The sequence below is a fragment of the Columba livia genome, chromosome 6 (genome assembly GCF_036013475.1).
Source record: "Columba livia isolate bColLiv1 breed racing homer chromosome 6, bColLiv1.pat.W.v2, whole genome shotgun sequence".
NCBI classification, from domain to species: domain Eukaryota; kingdom Metazoa; phylum Chordata; class Aves; order Columbiformes; family Columbidae; genus Columba; species Columba livia.
In genome coordinates, this window is record NC_088607.1 from 25,416,063 (window position 1) to 25,437,578 (window position 21,516).

Here is a 21,516-nt window from a genome sequence, read left to right on the forward strand (position 1 = left end):
TCTGTACGAGTAACTAACTGGAAGCTATGCAAAAGACATTGACATTTGACAACCTTTTTCTCTCCTGTTCCCGCAACACTTGCAGACCCTCAGATCGAACACAACGCTCTTAAAGGAGCCCTCAGAACTCACTGGGATAGGATGGGGGCATCAAGATGGGTAGCTCACGTGTGAATAAGATACACAGATTCTCCCAATTCTAGTTCAGTGGTTCAAATCTTGACCTTATCTTATAGGGACAAAAAGTCCAATTAATGACCTGGACACATTTAGGTTGAGCTGATGAAGTAAAAGATACAAACAGCAACAAACAGAACATTTAAGTTCAAGGAAGCTAGGTGCTATACAACATCTCCCAGGTAATCTGCTCTTTGCTTTTATTTCAGATTCAATGACAGAATTTTTTTCCAGGGTTAAAAAGTTTGTTTTACATGTGCTTACTGCAGGCAAAAAGCTACCTGTTCAGTGTGCCAAAAGTTACATTTATAAACTTTAGCAGATCTTTACTCCTCTAAAATAAACCAATTCTGTTTCCTTTATCTACAATTAACTCATACTTTCCCAGAGTACTATCTTCCTCATAGCTAATCAACTCTCAAATGAGAATGAGCTGCACAAGGCTGCTTGGTATTAACTGACTTTTGAACACGTGGTGTTTTAATTTGTCAGTGCCCGTAACTTCTCACTGGATGAGTATCTTTCTCTCAACACCTTAATGCCACACAGTCCCCCAATATATGCATAACAGAAAGCTTATGTCCTATAAAATACTTACTCCCCTCAAGGAAAGTCCAAACTTCTATCTCCTTGCAGAAGCACAGGAATAGCTGAGATCTTTTTCTCTTGTAATTTCTGTTCTCCAGCCAATTGTTTGGAGCTATTTCCCTTTCTTTTCTCTTGCTTTCAAAACAGCACATGCTTCAGCGACTGTCTTCCTTCTCTTCCCATAACATAACGAAGGAACTTATTTGCTTTCTTCTCTCAACACAGAGATGAGCCCTACTCCCCTCATTCTCCCAGCAACATTGCTGGACAAAGTGGGAATACACATTCAACAGGAAGCTCAAAGACCTGGACGTGGTCACCTACACCCACACACATCACCAGGATGCAGGTAAGTTACAAGCAACATATTTACATCACAATATCTTTGCTGCTTTACAGGCAAGCAGGAGTCAAGCTACTTAAACACTATTGAGAATGTAATTAAAGTGTTACATTTCTTTGTTTTTACCTGCAGTCATCGAAAGTTGATCCAGGAGATGAAAGTGCAAGTCTCTTGCGCAGCTCATCCCTCTCTCGAGTTACCTGACGGAGCTGATATAATATTGTCTCCAGCTTCTCACTCATCTGTCTTGTGTCTATTACAGGTGGTGGAGATGATGCTTTACCAGTTGTACCTGACCAAGAGATAAATAATTGGCAGTCAGAGAACTCCTTAAAAGAACAATACATCTTCACCAAGAAGTTAACACTGATTTAAAAGATCCTACATTTCTGGTTGCAGAATCCTGTTCAAAAATGAAACAAGTAATGGAAGTTTTCATTAGTGAGTTGACACAAGAATAACTCCAGTCAGATTCCATGCTAGCAGAAAGGTCCTGTCTGTGTTGCAAGTTAACTTTGCATGAGTAGGTTCCTTGCTTACTCATGAACTTCCAAGTTGCCTAAAAAACAAGGCAAGTTTGCGGTCGCAATTGCGAAGACCTCAGGAACTACCATAGTAACAGAAGCCATAGGCACAAAGGTATTTCTAATACAGAACCACATTCTTCTTTCTTTAAAAAAAATAATTTAAAAAAAAAGTCATTTACACTTGCCTCAGCAACAGCAGAGAAACTGCTACAGCACAGGGGCTCTTTTCCTTTATCTACCAGCACAGACATATTATTTTGCCATGTGCTACTGCCAATATTTATTTTTAACACAATTCTATGCTTCCACATGCTGCAATTTATCAGTCCAGTGTGTGAAGTCAAAGATTTGACTTGCCAACAAATTGTGAGAAACAGGCTTCATCTTTAACAACACTGGTGAAAACAAGCACATTTACCATCACTGCAACTGGGCTACATATGGCATTTCCTCTAAGGGGCAGTCATACGTTAAAGAGTTTTGTGGGATCTTCCAATTCTCAGTTTTCTTAATATCAGAAATGAACAATGATGCCTACTGTCTTCTCAAACAGCTATACCAATACAAAGAGGTTTTCTTCCACCTGAGACATGAGAGTTTGGTATATTATGTTTCACAACATGCTGACAATTAACTCAACTGTAATTTTAGTTCTGCTCATTTTAATCCCAGACATGAGAGCAAACTCAAAGATAAAGGTCATAGATGTGAAAGATAAAGGCCTAAGCATATAAAGGAAATTATTTTCTATCCAAAAGATAAATTCTAGAAACAGTTTGTGTATTTATACAACTGAAACAATACGTTAACATATGTATTAACTGCTTAGGATGTACCTTTACTATGCCTTTTTTTTTAATGAAAAAACAAAAGCTGCAAAAGTAAAATAACACTCTCTGATTGCTGCCTTCTCAAAGAAATCATTTCAAACAGTTATTTCCCCTGATCAAATGCTAATGAGTTGCAAGGATTGGCTTTTTATACCTAAGCCCAGTTTGGGAATGTACTGCAGAGCGCAAAAACTCCCTCCAACTTTTAAGCAGAACTACCTGTGCTTTGAAGTTCTCACACCAAAATACCTGCAGGGTCAGGGCTACCACACATACAACATCTAGAATAATAGGATCCCTGTTCTTATTCCTTTCAGCTGTTAGTGTAATTCTGTAAGGAGAATTTATGAGCACAGACCGTTCTTTTAATCTAACTATTGCATAATTATGTATGTAAATGCTCTAATAGTGAACTGAAGAAATAAAAAATTTGAGGAGCAGGCTGTATTCTGCAGAAAGGCACAAATGCACATCGCTCAAAAGAATTTTCAATGGAGGCTTCACTTCAGCTTTATCTTACTGCTTTGTTTCACTCCTCAATACATCCAGAGCCCCTTCATGTACACGGACTACGGATCTCTCACTTTTATAATGCAGTTATACTTTCTTTTTCTAAAATAAGAACCATTCTACATAACTTTTACGGCAAGGTTATACAAATGCAGCCACCAATGCAAATGCACTATCTTAGGCTCATTATATAAGGAATAAATAGGGAAAAAAATGAACAGATTAAAAAAGACAGAGTATGTATTCATTTGGAATATTTTGGACACATCAATGAGCAGGGAATTTCATAAACAAGTGAAATGGTAACGACAGACAAACCTAGTTCAGGTACTGACAGACTGCATGGTTTTGTGTAAATTCAGTGGCAACCTGCACATCCTCACACTTGAGCTGACATGTCAGAAAACACCTAACACTGAAAAAAGTCTCCTGCTCGGCCTAACAGAGAAGTTCAAAAGCTTATCTGTCACCCTGGGGCTGCTGGCGAGCAAAACAGCGAGCAAAACAGATCAACAGGATGCAGAGGGCACAAGAGGAAGGAGGAGATAAATCAGGAAGGCTGGTGTGCTTTACATGGAGGAAAGGGCACTGGATTAACAATAGTCCAGCACCAATATCAGCATTATCCCCAGGAGCTGTCCCACAGACAATGTCCACTGCACAGTCCGACACAAGCACACAGTGGCTGCTCTGGGAATATAAAACAGACTAAAAGGAGGTTTTACTGCTGTTCCTCCACCTCTCTCCCCTCCCAGATTTGACAACATCCCAGTAACAATCTGCTGCAGGTGAGGAAAACATTTGTGCACACAGTTACAAAACTGTGCCAAGCCAGACAAGACTGATTTAAATAAAGACAGGCTAATTAGCCTTCTTGACTAATAAGCTTTCTTGACTAACATGAAGCCATTTGTCTTAGTATCAGAAACGGTTATTTTTCATTAACTTGTCACTTTTTACAAGTACATCAACAAATACTTTCAACTCAAATGCAGTTATATTGTTGTCAACACGTAATACGAGCCAAGAGATACGTGCCTTCTAAGTGCTGTAAAAACACAGATCAATACAATCCAGATATTCCCACTCTTATCCTTAAAACAAGTAAAAAAAGTTCATCTTTGCTTGATTTATTAACAACCTTACATTTTCAGGAGTTGGACAAAAGGCTTCATAAATGTTAAATCAGATTTGTGGATGCTCAAAAAAAAAAACCACAACCACCGCTTCAATAAATTCCTCTTTCATTTAAAAAAAAAAAAAAAAAAAAATCAATACTCTTCATTTCCTTTAAAGGGGCTTTTATATTTGAATGCTAAAAGCTCTTTATTGCATCTGACATCTTGATCCAGTAGGAGGAAAGTGAGCTGTGCTTCCAGCTTTGTGTTCTTTTTCCATCTGACTGCATATTTTACGCAACAGTACTTCCTTTCTGTGCTTTACCCAGTCAAACTGGTCTTAAAACGTGCACGCCTAAAGGCTAAATCTCCATTATCCAATTTGTGCCACCTTTCAGTAACTCGCCTGCTTTATCGGACAACCTGGATTTGTAGAAATGTATTTACTGCGTGTCCTGCCAAGTGCAACTCATTCATGAGCCTTGCAACTCATTTCTCAGGTGAGCTGCACTTGGGCTCTGAGAACCCAACCATACAGAAGTCACCTCCCCGGCCAGCCCCCAGGTAAGGGGTGTCCCACCAGCTCCCGTTACCACCCACAGCCAGGATGCGTCCTGTGGGCAAAACGCATTTTGCCTGTAATGCAGTCCATGCACTGAGTCCTGAGTACACACTGACGTACCTAAAGCAAGATTTTGTAGGATTTCCATCACAGATTGTATAAAAGAACAGCATTAAAAACAGATGCTGAAGCAATCCTATCTTGCATACAATTCTTGATGATTAATCATGACTGACTGAAGAGATAACACAGCCACACAGAAACCACTGCTCGGTTAGCTTCATAATCATATTTGGAGAGGGGGTAGCACAATTTTTGAAGAAAAAAAAAAAAGCACACTTTAAGAGAAAGTGGGCTGGGAAACTTGTTAAACTGACCAAGATGTATCACCATGCTGAATCAATATAATGTTGAGGTGGAAAAATGGGTACCAATATATAAACAACTACTTTTAAAAAATATCATTAATATATTTTGAATTATAATAAACTCATTACTGCTTGCACAGTATACAATAATAGTTTGTATTTCAAAAGACAATTGTCACAAGCTAACAAATGTCTGAATTTTATGATAATTTTTTAAACTCCTGTCCTGGTTTTGTTAAAAACAAGTTTCTCTTTCAGTGAATTTTGCCTATAGGCTAAAGCCTTCATGTTAACTGTATTTTCCTGGAGAACCAGACACATGTTTTGGTAAACCTAGCAATGGAATGCAAACTTATTGATAAGCACGGATGGACATCTCGCGAGAGGGGCGACGAGAAACAAGTGACCAAGAAACTGACCAACTGTGTATAACATTCCATTCACGTGAATACTTTGTATAAAAGTGGGAGATCACGAGGATCTCGTCCCTTTTTGCCTTTGCTTTTTCCCTTCTGCTTATGGCTGACATTAGGAGAGGACCTTGCTAGTCGTCCCTGCGAACTGAGGCCTAGTGAGAGACTGAATCCAGCTCCGATTGGCTGCAGAGTCTAATCCAGGACTTCAGGTGCCAGCTCTGCAGTTGCTGAGACTTTCAAGATTGGTTTTGTATATTTTGTATTATTTTCTCTATTCTTATTAGTAGCATTAGTAAAACATTGTTAATTTTTCCAACTCTCTTCTTTCTGCCCTTCTTTCCCTCCGGATCACCTGTCCTGAGTGGGAAGGGGGAGAGTGAGGGGCAAAAAAGGGGGAAGTGGGGGGGAGAGGGGGTTAACAATACATCTGCCAGGGTTTTATTGTCACCCCGCAATATAAACCCTTGACAACTCCTCTTACAAATTTGTGCCAATTCTTGTTTGCACACAGGAGACTATTAATTGTACAGTCAAGCCTTTTTCATTCCTTTCAAAACAGAAAAAAAAGTTGTTCAGAATATTATTTCTTACGGCCTTGTACATCATGACAGAAAATACTTGCAAAATATATTGCAAAGCATGACCAACAGGGTTTCTCCCCAAGCTTGGGAAGGGGTAGGGAGTAAAAACTTGGGCGTGCTGTAGGAAAACGCATGCTAAAATATCTACTTTCAATAATTTGTGAGGTCTAGAACAGGATTACATGTCAGAAGTTATCATTTAGATACATTTCTTCAGATGTATCTTCTGAGGTGGTCTTGAAATAGTAAAAACAAGCAGCAATACATTGAGGAAAGGGAACGTACAGGTAAAATCATGAACTGTGGAACCAGTTTCATCTGACAGAAAACCTAACAGGTACTCAAAGCAGTGAGGCTCATGTAACACGCAAAGACAAAAGAATGGGTACCACTTCAGAATGTGCTTTAATGCAGAATATAACAAGCTAAACAAACCCTCCAGGCATGTAAAACAAACTTCCAACCTCAGCAAGTTTAAGACTTCAGAACTGAACTGTGGTTCTAGAAAGACCATCATGAAACACAGTCAAAGCCTAATTTTTAAAAATAGCAAGGAGGAGGGAAAAAGGCCAGATATGTCAATTCAAAAAGTCATTGAAGAACTTTGCTGAGCTAAAATACAATAGAGAGTAAAATCTGTTACCATCACCAAGAAAAATACAGCCAAAGCTTCTGGGTATGAATATTCAGAAGCTCCCTGGTGGGAAAGCTCAAACCCTACATTTGTCAGGCTTACAACCACACACTGAAAGCAGAACCTGGACAAAGTTGTCCAGTCTGAACCCACATGGGACAACTACTGCACACTGGCCAAGCGGATGAGACTCCACCAGCCCTCATTCCTTCACATCATCTCTGGCAGAGAAGTTGGGAGCATCATCTCACCGTACTGTTTTATGGCCTCAAAACAAAACTGCAGATACCAAAGGATTTCCTGAATTTCACGCAGACTGATAAAGTGCCTCAAGGAGCAGTGAAAAACACCATGTTCCAGACATGCTGTCTGGAGTGAATAAGATGAGTATTCACACACACTGTATTTCCATTCAAATCATTATAGACAAACCAAATCTTCAGAAATTTCTCAAATCTTCAGAAATTTCTCCATGGAGCTGCCAAATGTTAAGACGATATTATAGCAAACAAAATACCATAAAGCAATCAGCTATTCATTAGCGGTTTTCAAGCCCTATTCATGCAGAACCCTTAAGAGACCAACAGGTAACTCAAACTGATGCGTTACAGCAAATGTTAAAAAAAAGGGGGGGGGGGGGAGGGGGCGCAGGGAAGAGAACAATAGGAAGGGGAAAAAAAATAGTATAAAAAAACCACAAAAAAACACAAACAAGAACACACACACACCATCACCAACCACAACCAAAGAAGCAAAAAACCTAACCCAAACAAAAACCAAAAACCAACACCCATCCTCCAAGACTGCATCAGTATACATCAGCACACTTAACTTTGTTGTTACTGTTGTTTTGTTTAAAACAGGGTATCAGAGCCACTGATTAATTCTTGGGTACCTCTGAAGTGACAGAAGTTGAGAACACCGTGCATGACTACATGGCAACTCACAGTTACCTGCAAATGGATCCCAAACAAGTCAGTGATAATACATTAAAGCTATTCAGAGTGCTCATTATTTAAGAGAAAAGTGTTATTAACAAATACACTGAAAATTAGGCAAAGAGATTAAGGATCAGTCCTACAGACATTGACATGTTTCATGAACAGAGTTAAATAGAAGGAGAATAAAGTTACTTTAAGTTGGTGGAAGAGGGTGTTTATTTCCAAAATTAAAAGTCTTACTTCCACTAAGCTAAACAGGTACTACTCAGATCAAAGGACAAGAAAATTACACATGAAATAAATATATAGAAATTAGTTTAATTACTGAAGCCAAGTTTTACAGAAAAATTACTTCTGAATAGAGAGACTGATTGGTGAGGAGGTGGAACATGGAAGGCAATCACTGCAGCACAGAAAAGGATTCTGATGTGGTGTACCACTGGTATTCCTAGTACGTTCTCTCATTCACTTGTGGCCTTTCACAGGTGTAATAATGTCACTTGTTCCTTTATCGGTATGTGTTAACAGTTGAGGTATTTTTACTAAAAATAAATGTTGGGGTTGTGTTATTAAGAAAATAAATACAGCGAGAGTTTCCTATAGGCTGTCATGGAAGAATAAATCAATCACTTTTTCAGACAACTAATGAGTGTTTATATTTCACTGAAGGACTATCATAAATGACACCTGCAACTGAATACTTCCTATCAGTAGTAAAAACAATTACAGCTGAAGAAAGTGTAAAGCAATAAACTGAAACCACAACATAAAAGGACACTTGTCAAAATGGTTATCATGAAAATGGGGGATAAAGGATTGCACGTTGTATGGAAGGAATTATCATCGAATGGGAGGGGTAACATTTGCTTTGGAGTAAGAATTAAAGCCCTCAGATTAAGTCACTTGAATTGCAACTGTCTGTAAATAGTCTGTCAGGCTGCTAAACTAACAAAGCACTAAGCAAGGAAATACTGTCAGTTGACATCAAAGTTGGACAAGCTTGGTGGGGACAGATATATGACTCTCTCATTGCTGCAAGAAAAAGTCATAAAATTGTGCCAATGACAGTGTTTGTTACAGACTGGTATGTAAATTCACATAGGAAAAAGTAGTACTGTGAAGAACAAGAAAACTAATAAAATTGGTAAGAACTGAACAGTTGGAACAATAACATTCTGTTAAAAGTTAAAGGTGATAGTACCCAATGTGGAATGAAGAGGATACAAGATTGACAGCTGTAATCAAAATAATGCAAAGAGATCTGGCTGTGGAAAGAAGGAAATCAGACATGTGGAAAGACAGGAGGCCTTTTCCATTCCAAAAACCCTCTCATTAGGATCTCAGTATATTCTCATAAAATGGAAGAGTATGTAAAAAGGATGGAAACTGAAAGTAGAGTAGATAACCGAGAGGAGCAGAGACACTAGTAGTAAGGACACCATGCTACAACTTCCCATTGAGAACAAATTTGATTATTTCAGGCTGAAGTATCATATAAATAAGGTAACATTTGACTGAGATTATATCATCTACAGATAATCTTTTACAACACAGGCCTTCCATACCTTCCTTTACAGGTCCAGAACATTATCTACTGTGATACAGAAAGAAATCTGGTCCAACCCTCCCATTTAAGCTGGACCACCTAGAGTCAGTCGACCAAGACTAAGCAATTTACTAGAGTGCCTGGTGAGCATTTATCTTTAAAATGATAAATGTCATATTACTGTGTGGCAGTATGCAAACTTTCTTCCTCTTGTTGTTGTAGTGTTTTTTTAAAAAGGGGGCCTTTCTTTTCCTCTCAATTATCACAACTGGTCAAGTGGGAGACTAGTCAGTGACTGCAACTTACAGCTGTGTTACTGGTTTCTATCCAATTCCTAAGTGACACTGTTGTTCCATGCTTGGCACGCCAGACACTGAATCTCCATAAGTAACTATTCTGATGTCAAAGACACAGGACTGTAGCTCCATTCAGAGGGTCTGCCAGGCACAGGGAGTGGGCAGATGACAGATGATTCTATTTACACACAAAAATATTTGTCATTAGCCAAGAGCAAAGAGAAAGGAAATACAGAGAGAGTATGACAATTTAATGAGGATTTGTTCCTTTGTGGGGAAGAAGGTGGGGCCAGAGAACAATGGTGGGATGCAGGGATTACAGCAGTTTATATCATACCTCTTTTGAAAATTAGAAGTGAATATTTGCCCTTAGTCCCATCGAAACTACCTATTTTACATATACATATATATACATATAAGAAAGCATGAGCTTTCTTAATACACGGGAAAGAAAAAGAAGGAAGCATAAAATAAAAAGAAAATACTGTCAACTAAACCAATTTGGAATGATGAGGAAAACATACAAGCAAAACCTGTAAAGAGCAATGATCTGTCACTCTGTTTTATTTACATACAGATACGAAAGTTAAAAAAGGCAGATACACCTATGATTAAGGCAGATAAACCTATGAAGAGGATTTTCTTCTCTGAAGTTGCTACCCTGCTGCTACACAGGTGGGAAAACTGGCTTTATCAATTCTACCACATACACATGAGGCTGGAAGTTCATCCTTGCTACAGCCCTCAAGCCCTGCAAGTCCATCTAGGCAGGGAAAGAGGAAAAAAGCTTGGATGACACCACAGTACTCAGGACAGACTAGCCCTGAACTCTTCTTTGATTTACACTGCTCATTGCTTTCCTCTCATATTAGGACTATGACATGAGCGAAGACTGAGAGAATGCCAGTGTACCCAGTTGTTCCCTGTACAGAGGCTGCTCCACCGCTGTTCTTCCATGCCACTGCTCTCTGTGCTTGCTGCCCGCTTCTCTTTCAATGGGAGAATCAGAACTGCAAATATACCCAAGACTCAGGCACATCACGGATTTACACAGTGACTCTCATCCTTCCCTCTTCCATTCCAAATCTTAACATCATGTTTTATATATTTGACCTGAGCCCATGTTTTCTTATAACTATCTTTTAAGAACACTCATCTTAGTACTGTTTAAGCTTAGTTCTTAGATCAGGGTTCTTTTCTGGAAAACAAGCCCACTGTTGGCTGATGTATATAACATGTTGTTGATGTATATAACATCAGCTTCATAAATTAACTCTGAAATGCAGGATAGCTGTAAAACACAGTGAATCACCTCAATTTTACAACATTCTGGCTTACGTGGAAATATTTCAGAAAAAGTTCATTTAATTAAGAATTCTGGCAGCAGAAACCACCTCCAACAATAGCTACAGTGATTAAGGTTGGGAAGAAAAGACGAAGCACATGTACATACCCTTTTCTATTACTTTTATGAACTGTGGAGTCCAAAAACTACAAATGAAAGATCGTATTATCTCTGCTAATTAGAAGATGCTAAGATTCACCCTCTACTTCTTTATCTGGGTTTAACTAGTGGCCCCAACACCCTTCTCAGTTCTTCTGAAAGGTCAAACACGTAAATGTTTCTGAGCTGCTTGACAAACAGAAGCAAGGTAAACCAGAAATAAAAATGTGTTGAATATTAATGAAAACCCATGATCTGAACTTAGGAAAAATAAAATAGATCCCTTTTCTGCTCCATGAGGAAGACACATGCGAGTGGAGAAATGAAAATATTCCTTTATATGCAGGTGTGTGATCATTTAACTATCAATGTCAAACTGAACATATTCCAAAGCTTACACTGTCTCCAAACCATGAGCTGTTTATCTTTTTTCACTGATGTATTCATTTCACAGGCAAAACTTATCATTTCCACAGCACAGAACTACCCTTGTGAAAATGCATTCCAGTGAGATGGGGACTTGGGGGGAAGATGTATGTAAAATTCCTGAAATGCTATAGCAACTCAGTATTTGTTGGGATTCCATTCAAAGAAGTCATATGAAGCCTTTGGGGAGCTGGCATGCAAACAGTTTCAGTTATGATGGCTTGTCATTCAACAAATCAGTCAGTATTAAAATAATCTGACTGCAGCTTTGAAGTGACTTGCAAACATGTCTATTAGTATAGATTTTGTTGGAAAAGACCCTCAAGATATCTTGTTTATTAAGCAAGCCTATGCCAGATTCAAACAAATAATTCCCCTGGCTGTTACTGTACTCAATATTAAACACCTAACTCACTTTAATCATTTGAATAAAACAAAACTATGGGGAATAGTAGATCACAAGTTTTGTTTAATAGTGGGTCACTTGATTTTTAGGTTACTAACAACTCTGATCACTGCACACACCAAAGGCATAAAACACATCCGAGGACAGCCCTTTAGGTAAAATACATGGAGCAGGATTTAGTATGAACTTCAATATTTTAAAACATGAACAAAACATAGTTTGGAAAGAATTCAGTTCTGACTCATATATGGGAACAATTAATGTCTCAGAAGTAACGTGATAAATTCCAAATGTTTGGTCAGAAACAGGTATCCCATAAGGTACTATGACACAGAAAATTAACAAAATAGAAAATAAAGGCCAGGTAAGTTCGCAAGTGGTTCACTCACAAATGTTCTCTTTGCAATGGCAAACACTAGCTGTTCGTTTACTTACCTTTGCTTCCAAGACTCCAAAAGGTCACGTACAAAGAATTGAGTATGTGCATTCGCAAAATTACAGAAATTTGAAAAAAAAAAAAAAGGTTTAAGTGAACCATTCCGTTTTAAAATCAGGAACATGGTACTAGAAAGGACCACCTTCATCTTCTATCTCGGGCATCACTTCTTCCTATTATTTCACAAGCTTACTGGATTTCACCTAAAAAGAACCTCCTTCTTTGAAAGGCTCTGTTTCTCAAGTCTGGCTGTCCTAAAAATTTATAAACTTTCTTCTTCCTATTCCAAGCCCAAATTTATTAATAGCAAATTAAATCACATGCTTCCTTCACACAACAGCATATAAGTGTGATCTTAATAAAAATGAAAATAGCATGCCACAGCTTCCTATATTTTCAGCCAAAAGTTCAGTCAATGCTAAAATCTTGCTCCTGTATGCTGGAGTTAAATGTTCAGCTCAGCGACTGCGACGGATGCCTGCTCACATCCTTAAACAGACAACTGGCTTGCCTGCTGCTGTCAGGGAAGCCTACAGATGCCTGACACAACACTGGAACTTTAAACATGCAAGAGCTTACATTCCCAATCCAAGGCAAGTGACTGGTACATAGATTTCACAATAAAAGTATTTGTGTAAGCAAAGAAGAGGAAAACTGATAGCTAAAACAGCTATTCCAAGATCATCGTGTTGTTAGAGGTCTTTTGTCCACATTTCTTTTTCCTCTAGTGTTTTAATATTTTCTTTCCCAATGACATTACGGAGAAAATTAAGCAATTAACTGGATGGAGGAAAAAAATGGTTTAAGCTCGCAGTTACTTCCAGAAGTTTAAAAGGCTATGACCTTGGCTAATAATATTTTTAAGTACTATTTAAGTACTATTTTTAAGTACTACAGTTTTCACATCTACATAAACATATATATATACACACATATGCATGCCTACATATATATTTTATATGGAGATTTGTAGGAAACTAACACTGCTATTTTTACATCAGTAACTACCAAGTAACTCAAAGGGTAGTTACACAATTTAACGTATCCAAATGTAAGAGATTTTACTGGCAACAACTGCATACAGCTATGAAAAGGCTTAACTTGCACTACACAGAAGGGGTATAACCTTTTCTTCATGAAGATGCAGTTACATCTTGCAGCTGGACTTCTTTGATGTTATGACCTGAACCCCTTTACCCTTCCCAAAGGCAATCTTAAAAATGTGTTCTCCCAGCCCCTGAAAGATACACTTATCAAATTGTTAGATCAATACTTTACTCACCAATGCTACTCAAAGAACTGCTGCTTTCGGAATCAGAAGGCATTATGGACAGCACACTGTATGTAGATCCTAAAAATCAGAAAAATAAAGGCAGCATTACATTTTTTTTCTCTCCCCAAATCAAGCTAACCACTCATTTTCTTGATACTGTAGATGCCAAACACACTAAGTTATTGAGAACACGTCGCTAATGCATAAAAATCTAACAGAAAATGTATAATTGTAAATGAACATTGCACTATGCACTGAGTAGGAAACTATTTTAGATGAAACAGTAAAAATGTGTTCAGCAAAACACTGAACTAATACAATGGTTACTTCAGATATACCAAAAATACAGAGTTTCTTCTGTACAATATGAAGATTATGAGTGACATCTGCAACAGTCCAAACTTTTTTTGCTATCTTTTTACATGTACCAGCTCCTATTTCATTGTGTAACTGATCTGTATTCTCATCCTCAAACTTGCTTCACTTAGAAATTTCACTTCATTGGTAAATACATTTTGCTTGCATCCATTTGTAACTTTCAGTATCTCACCTTAAAAGCAAGAACCAAAGCAGCTATCTGCTGTTACTGACGACAGCAAGTTCTTTCCTGTATTAATAAACCAATAGACAGAGGCGCCTTTTATTTTAGTTGTTTTAGAAGTATGTTAGATTTTACTTACCAGAAGAACTAGAAAAACAGGTCCTACTTCAAAACCTTACAAACTAAACAGCTCCACCATCCCTCACAAACAGGATAAACACGTCAAAGTAAAGACAGGGTGTGATTATGTGCAAAAGTGATTTGAAATCTGGTCTATTTTCAGTACTGGCCAGGATGTGAGCTGTCTTCACAACAGCCAAGCTCAAAAACAGCTTCAATGCTTTCAGGAGCTGACTTTTTTGTAGTCCTCCTTCTTAAGTTTCAATATTTGCTTCTTCCAGTCTCTTTGAAATTAAGAAATAAAAGCTGAGTAGCAGCATGAGATAAAACACATGGATCTATCTTTGAAATAGATTAAAGACAGGCAGGAAAATAAGAAAGAAATCCTAGTTTTTGCTCATCTCCTCTGCTTCTCACTAGGAAAATACATGACCCCTGTATCTACCATGGTGCTAGACACGGGAAAGACTAGATGCAAGTTTACTAACAACACAAGCAATAACAACAAAATGAATTCAAAAAAGCAAACACACTTAGGGCCCAAACTTCAGGTAGAAAAAGCTATATGGACCCTAACTTTAATGGGGTGTGTTTATTTATCTTGATAAAGAATAAGGCTCCTACATTTGATAAAAGGAGTGACATATAGGTAAAAGCAAACTTAAACAAGTATTTGAATGTAAGGAAAACTCCTTCCAAGGAAAACATCTGGTTTTACTAGCATGTGTTGCAGAAAATTAGTACCAGAACAGGAACTAGAAGTCGAAATAGGCTATTTAACCTGACAAATCCCTGGGAAAATTTATTTGAAATGTACTGGTTATAGATAATTCTAGTTGGTTGTACAAGATGTCAGTTTTTTGTTTTGTTCTGCTTTTTAAGGAAAACATACACTTGTTAAAAGCAAAATGATTTCTGCATTAATTAAAAACAACCTCTTTGCATAGTCTAAACTAATACGACTTGCAGTATTTTCTGTAGTCTGGACTAGAATTATTAGAATCATGAGGAAAATTAGAACAAAAAAAAAAGCAGATCAATATATTAAACAAATTAGGACATCTTTATGACAGAAAATGTGTACCGAGACTATATCAAAACCGTGTGGGACTCAAGCACAATAAAATCTCATGCCACGAAGCAACACTTCATTATATTTGGCAACTTCAGGTGAATTTGCCCAGTTCCTCTAAAAGATTACACTGGAGTCCCATACCTAATCAAACTTCTACTGATTGTTAGCTGCTTGTGCTTCTTCTTAAGAGTGGAAAAAGAAGAAACTCAAAATCTCATCCTCTTGCTTTTATTTATCTTTAAGAAATGCTGATCTTCTCTGTTGTCTTTTCCTTTGTTAAAAGCCAGAGCCAAGACTTAAAATTAGTTAAATTCTGCTCTCTGGAATAGATAGAAAAGTTCTGTGAAGCTGACTTCATCAATGGAGACATATGACCCTCCCTAGCGATATTCTTAAAACATTAGCTCAGATTTGTAAATGCAAGATCCGGTATGCATGGCATGTTATCACAAGAAAACATACAATTGTGAAGAGGGGAGGAATCATCTGACCCATTCATAATACCTCACTTCTAACAAAGGAAAAAAACCTAGTAGCATTTGTTTGGCTTGCAAAGCTGTTTGTGGTTATGTCGGGTTTGTTTTTAAACCACACAGGATATGAGCCCATTATCGGTAACACGTGCCACCTTCCTCATCAGAAGCGCTATTAGTAAGCGTTAGAAAAAATAATCAGAGGACTCTACAGAGCTTTCGTCTTTAGGTACTGAACAGGTACACATTCAATTCAGGCTAAAATAGCATAGTACTTGATGTATTCTGCTCAATCAAACTAGTAATACCTCAGCAGTACCTGAAAATGCTCCAAGACAGTATATCCCCACTCTATAGGACACCTCCTCACAGAAATGAAAATGCTCAAAATCACCACAACAGGAGTTCAGATACAGGCAAAAAGGCAAGGAAAAAGGTAAAAGATAGCTTCAGTAATCAAAGGCACTAGAACACCCCATTTATTCATGAGCTACGTGCCCACAGTATTTTAAAAAATTTGTTGCATACTACCCTCTCATCCCCCTTGCTAAGCAATTTTCTGCTTTATTTCATATTCTTAAAACTATCTGTCCACCTTGTCAAATTGCACAAAAAATAAGATCAGAACAGAAAACCAAACAAGCCACAACTACTTTTTCAGGTTAATGTTGAAAGTGCTTCACACCCAGGGATTTACATGCCTTTCCCCATACTTTTCCAAATATTTCTCTTTCATACATTTCCACTAGTATTCATCTTGTATGCCAAGTCCCCCAGTACAAAAACTTGCTACATTTGATTACAATTCACTGATTCATAACAATTGCTGACATACTCTAAGTCCAAAATTACAACTTGAAATGACAGGATTCTGAGAAACACGGTAGATACTACTTATACCTAATTAAAAAAACAACCAACCAAGCAGTGAGTGACCTGTCTTTAACAGATACACATTCATTCAGAGACAAAAAATAAAAAAAAGTATAAGCATCTGTCTTTGCACAGCAGACTCACTTTTGTGGCATTTCTTTTTTGCTCATCCAGATTTAAGCTTTGTCTCAGTTCCCGGCTGTATCAAACAGCTTTGGCAGAGCAGAAGGATTTAGAAATCACTAAGTGTATACTTGAGAGTCTTAAGAATCCCACTTCCTTCTATTTTCAACAATTAGAGCAAGTCAAATTTCCTTAAGTTATTACTGTATTTATTAGTCAAATGACAGGAAGGCCACTTTAAAACTTGCAAATTCAGGAAAGGAACTAGTTGCTTAAGAGTGGAAGCTGCCTCCAGGGACAGCAGAGGAACTGGATTCTCCATGTTTCACACAATGTCCACAAAAAAACAGTGATATATATTTTCCTTGTTATAAAAGGCAATGATGATGGAGGAAACAAAAAGATTTATGTCCTAAGGAGACACCAACCATCTAACCAAGCAATTTCCTCATCAGCAACGCCAAATCTAGACGGACGGAATTAAACTATTAGCACATAATTAAAACAGAACATTTCTCTCTTCAGTCTTTCTAAACTTTGTATTGTGAAACACCACATAACACTGGGTATTGTACACTTCAAGGAGAGACTAAAAAAGACAAGCCAGCTAATCTCAAAGTAAAGTCTCCAAAAGAACCTTGTACTTGGTATCTTCTGGAAGAAAGCAGCACAAAGGAGCAAGTAAGATTTTTTTTTTTCTATGACTAAATGCTAAATTATTGAACAAATTCTGAGAAAAACACAGTGTTCAATTTGCATTATGTGGGGTTAGATGAATGTCAGGGTTGTCATGGCTGCATAGAACCCTCTCATATGTACAAATGCACATATGTCTGCAGGCGCTGCTCATGGCTCTAGAGCACAGTCTGTCCAAGGGGACTAGTGGCAACAGACAACAGAGGGACTCAGCTTTCAAAATTCATTGCACGTATGCTTTCAACTCTTCTTTTATCAAAAGGTATATTTTACTCTCAAAAATTTAGGAAATTATAATTCACCTCGACAAAAGGCTATTTCATCTTCCCAAATTTGCTATGTTAACTAAATGACTGTGTAGGAATAAGAATAATTACTGCATCAGGTACACACCTTCAGCACAGGGCCAAAGAGACACATATAATGAACCTGTTTCTGTGTGTGAAGAACCAGGGTTTAATTCAAGGAGCATTAGGTGTTCCATCCCATGAGATGCGGGATGACATGAAGCAACCCTTCACAACCCCCTGCTGCAAATTTCCGTTGTTAATTAAACTCTGCTCTTCCTCCCTGCTCCCTTCCCAGCGCAGCGACCACCAGCTGATCCAACCTCTTGTCAGCAAATGACTTTTCAGCTGGAGGTCCAGCGCACCGGGCAAGATGGCAGCGTGACAAACATTTGTTTATCCACATCTCCACGCACCAAACCAAACTGACTTTGGCAGGACTCCTACTTGCTGTGGGGGAGCAAAAAACTTTGATTAAAACTGGAAATGACCCAGATTACAATGTTCCCATTGCCTTTACAACAAACCAAACTGCCCAAGGAGCTTAGGATCACATGGATCTGCCATGCCCTGTCCCTGAGGCTGTTGTGTTCTTCGCCACCTGTGCAGCCAGGTTTGTCAGAAACCATAAGACGTGGTCCATTCTTGCAAATTGTGTGACGTTCAGATGTTAAATTCTGATCTCACACAAAACCCTCAATTGGGTATTTGCTTCCACCCATGTCGTAGTTATTTCAGATGTTTCACAGTAATTTACCTTTAAGGATACTGGTAACTCCAAGACAAAGTTACAAACTTAGCAATAAAGGTAACACAGTAGTAGAGGCCATACCAGCAAAACTTGCCTCAACTGTTTTAAATATGGTTTTGTTACTTACTCTGCACACCTTTGGTTCCTTACTACTGTGCCCTGCAGCATAAAATCCTCTCATCTTTAGGACACCATGAAAACTAAATGAACATTTAGTCTGTAACTTTCACAGAGACAGTGAGGGTCAAAAAGTTCATTTTCCTTTTACAATGTAGAAAACATCTTATAACAACCTATTTAGGAAATATTAAGATAGTAATATTAAAAGCGCTTTAGCGCTTAGGCCATCTTTCAATTCTAAGCAATTAAAAACCTCTTGTTATGGACAGAACACTTCACACACAAGCAAGGACTCTGGCACCTTTATCTGAAACATTTAGCAAAATCCAGCACTGGTGACAGAAGAAGTCAGGCTGATTTTGATTTAATATGACAATTTCTCTCTAGGTTTAGATTCAGAAAAGTTAAGTAACCTGCCATAGGCCAGAGACATCACTAAAGAAGCCCAGAGTTCAGATGCTTAATTTCCTAGTTGTCAGTCATACAGTCAAGTACAGCATTTGATCTTCAAGTGTTAGAAACAACACTAGACATCTGTAAAATTCCTATTTTCTTGGCAACATCTGTTCAAAACACTTCATAGTAGAACAAAGCCACAGACTGATATTTCTAAATATGCATTCCTAAGTGTATCCTCTCTAGCAACATCTATGCTCATTGCTATAGATATTTTTTTCTTTAGCCAGGAAGCAATATAGTGAGTTATACTGAAAAGAATTTACAACCTATCTTTAAGAGAAATCCAAGTCACTGGACTATTGTTGTGCATATTACTGCAATGTGAAATATGAAAGGAAGCAGATGTCGGTGCCTTCATTAAAAAAAGCAGAATAGTAGCCATGAGAAAGATAAGATGAAAGGGTAAAAGACAAGAAAACAAGGTAGTTCATTTTTCTACATTATCACTTTATCATTAAGATACACTTGCTACTGTCCACATACTTTATTAGCGTTATCTGTTCTTGTTTACCACATTCCGAGCACTGGGTCCAATCATCCTCTTTTCACACAAAGAAGCACAGAAAAGATTAAAAATCTTTACAGATCTGGATTTGCATAGCTCGGTTCACAAAACACACATGATGACAGTACTTCAGCTGACAGCATTCAAGTTATTTTGCCATGGACATGATGCTCTAACGATGCTTTAAAGAGCAGAATGGAAGCAATTTTGAAGAGCCAAATTACCATGAAGTTTTATTAGCAGGATAGCAGCTATTACCAGCTGGTAATTGGGAGCAAAGATGTAAAAAAAAAACTATGCTTAAAAAAACAAACAAAACCACACCCAAGCATATCAGGTCAGCTAGAAATAACGCCCCTTGCTACCTCCAATCTTTCATTTCTTTCTTTGCAATTTATAAAATGACTAATTTAATGTCTGGCACTATGTGAAACCACATCAGAAGTGACTAAATATATCTGCTGGAGCAGTAGGACCAAAGATGCAATCATAATTGCTGCTGCTATTACTTATTCAAAACGTCCTGCAGCAATTCCGGTTCTGAACCAGAAACAACTGCTTTAACCTTTCCAGAAACAACTGCTTTAACCTTTGTGTTCTTGCTTTTTGACTGGGACGGCTTTTAACTCTACTGGAGTGAGTGCATTTTGTCTTGACAAGTCATTTGTCTCCAACACCCCATTTCAGCTGAGGAAAACTGCAACAGCAAATGACCGTGCCCTGCTCTTACAGCCCTGAATTTCCATTAGCTAGTGCAGCAAGATGGGTGATGATTTTTCAGTTATTTTAAGGCTAACAGCAATATACCTGGCTACCACAAAAATATCAGCATGCAAATTTACATTACTCAGATTCTGGCAAAAGAACAACTTTCAGTTTGTAGAGCTGCACACACTGCCTTCACTGCTGACTTTCTTACAAGACTAATGCATATTTTTGTAAGCTGACACTCAAAAGGTGGAGAAAAGAATAACTGGCTCCAGATTCTTTAACTTCAGTTTTAGTACTGATAGGAAAAAGCTACATTTAAATTCAAGACTTAGTAAAACTGCAATGCAGTTGTCAGCCATTTCATTTCATTCATTTCAGTTGTCATTCATTTCAGCTTATGTGGATTATACAGGTGGTCCTTGCATTACTATCAATGCAGCAGTGCTGTCTTCTGTTCTACAAACACGTGTTATTACAGCTGACTACCTTATTAAATAAACATAGAAATCATTTCTATTAATTATTTTTAACATCGCTGCTTTAACAAAGCCAGTTAACCTAGTCTGGAAATACCCATCTCCATTCCACTGGTAAGAAGGCCAGTGCATCCATTCATTTTGTCGCTTCTAGCTGTCATGGACATTACATTTTTTTGCTGGGTTCTGCATGATAAACCAATGGAGAGGAAAAAAAAAAAGGGGGGGTGGGGACACACATAAAAAAATATAAGAGCATTTTACTTTCTAACAAGCTTCCTGCAATCTGAAACTCCATTTCTCCTAAAGTTATCATCTTAATCTAGATTACTCACTACATTATACATAAGAGGATATAATTAAATGAGAGATGTAAATTTTCATTAAACCTCCCGGATTAACAAAATGCAGTAGAGGACATTGACCAATCCCTTTCCCTCTAGGAAGGAAATCGGATAACCTAGGGCCTAAATCCACTTGGCAATCACGTGCTCCTTCAGAATTCCATCCGCACGGTGTCCAGCAAATTGGCATTCTGACCATTTGCTGGATATTCCAGGTATTGCTGAAGTGCTCAAGGCTTCTTCACCTGGGCAGCGCTGCGATGGCAGTCCCCAGCAGGCCCTCACAGACCCACGCAACCTTGAGCACTGCACTCTTCATCCCTACAGCCACCCATGAGATGCCACCTCCAACACAAAGCAGCTACGGATTTCTCCTCCTCTGCACACATGGCAGTGGGAGGACATCGGGTACCATCAATCTACCCCAGCCAGGGAGCACCTGCAAACTTTTTTGTTCTACTTATCAGTTCTTAAAGCACATCCCAGTTCTGCCTATCCTTGCACCTGGCCTGGGCCCATTTGGTCCCAGCTGCCTATTAC

General features: G+C 38.2%; 1 protein-coding gene across 5 annotated transcripts in view; it reads right to left on the reverse strand.

Annotated features, from left to right (window-relative positions):
• The window catches only part of DLG5 (discs large MAGUK scaffold protein 5), a 107,286-nt gene that overhangs the window by 52,930 nt on the left and 32,840 nt on the right, over positions 1–21,516 (reverse strand). For all 5 annotated transcript variants that reach the window (XM_065068508.1, XM_065068506.1, XM_065068507.1 and 2 more), the window contains exons 2-3: positions 13,432–13,500; positions 1,235–1,400 (exon numbers count right to left, since the gene is read on the reverse strand). In XM_065068508.1, coding sequence (XP_064924580.1) covers positions 1,235–1,400; positions 13,432–13,500 — 235 coding nt within the window. The remainder of the gene's footprint in view (positions 1–1,234; positions 1,401–13,431; positions 13,501–21,516) is intronic.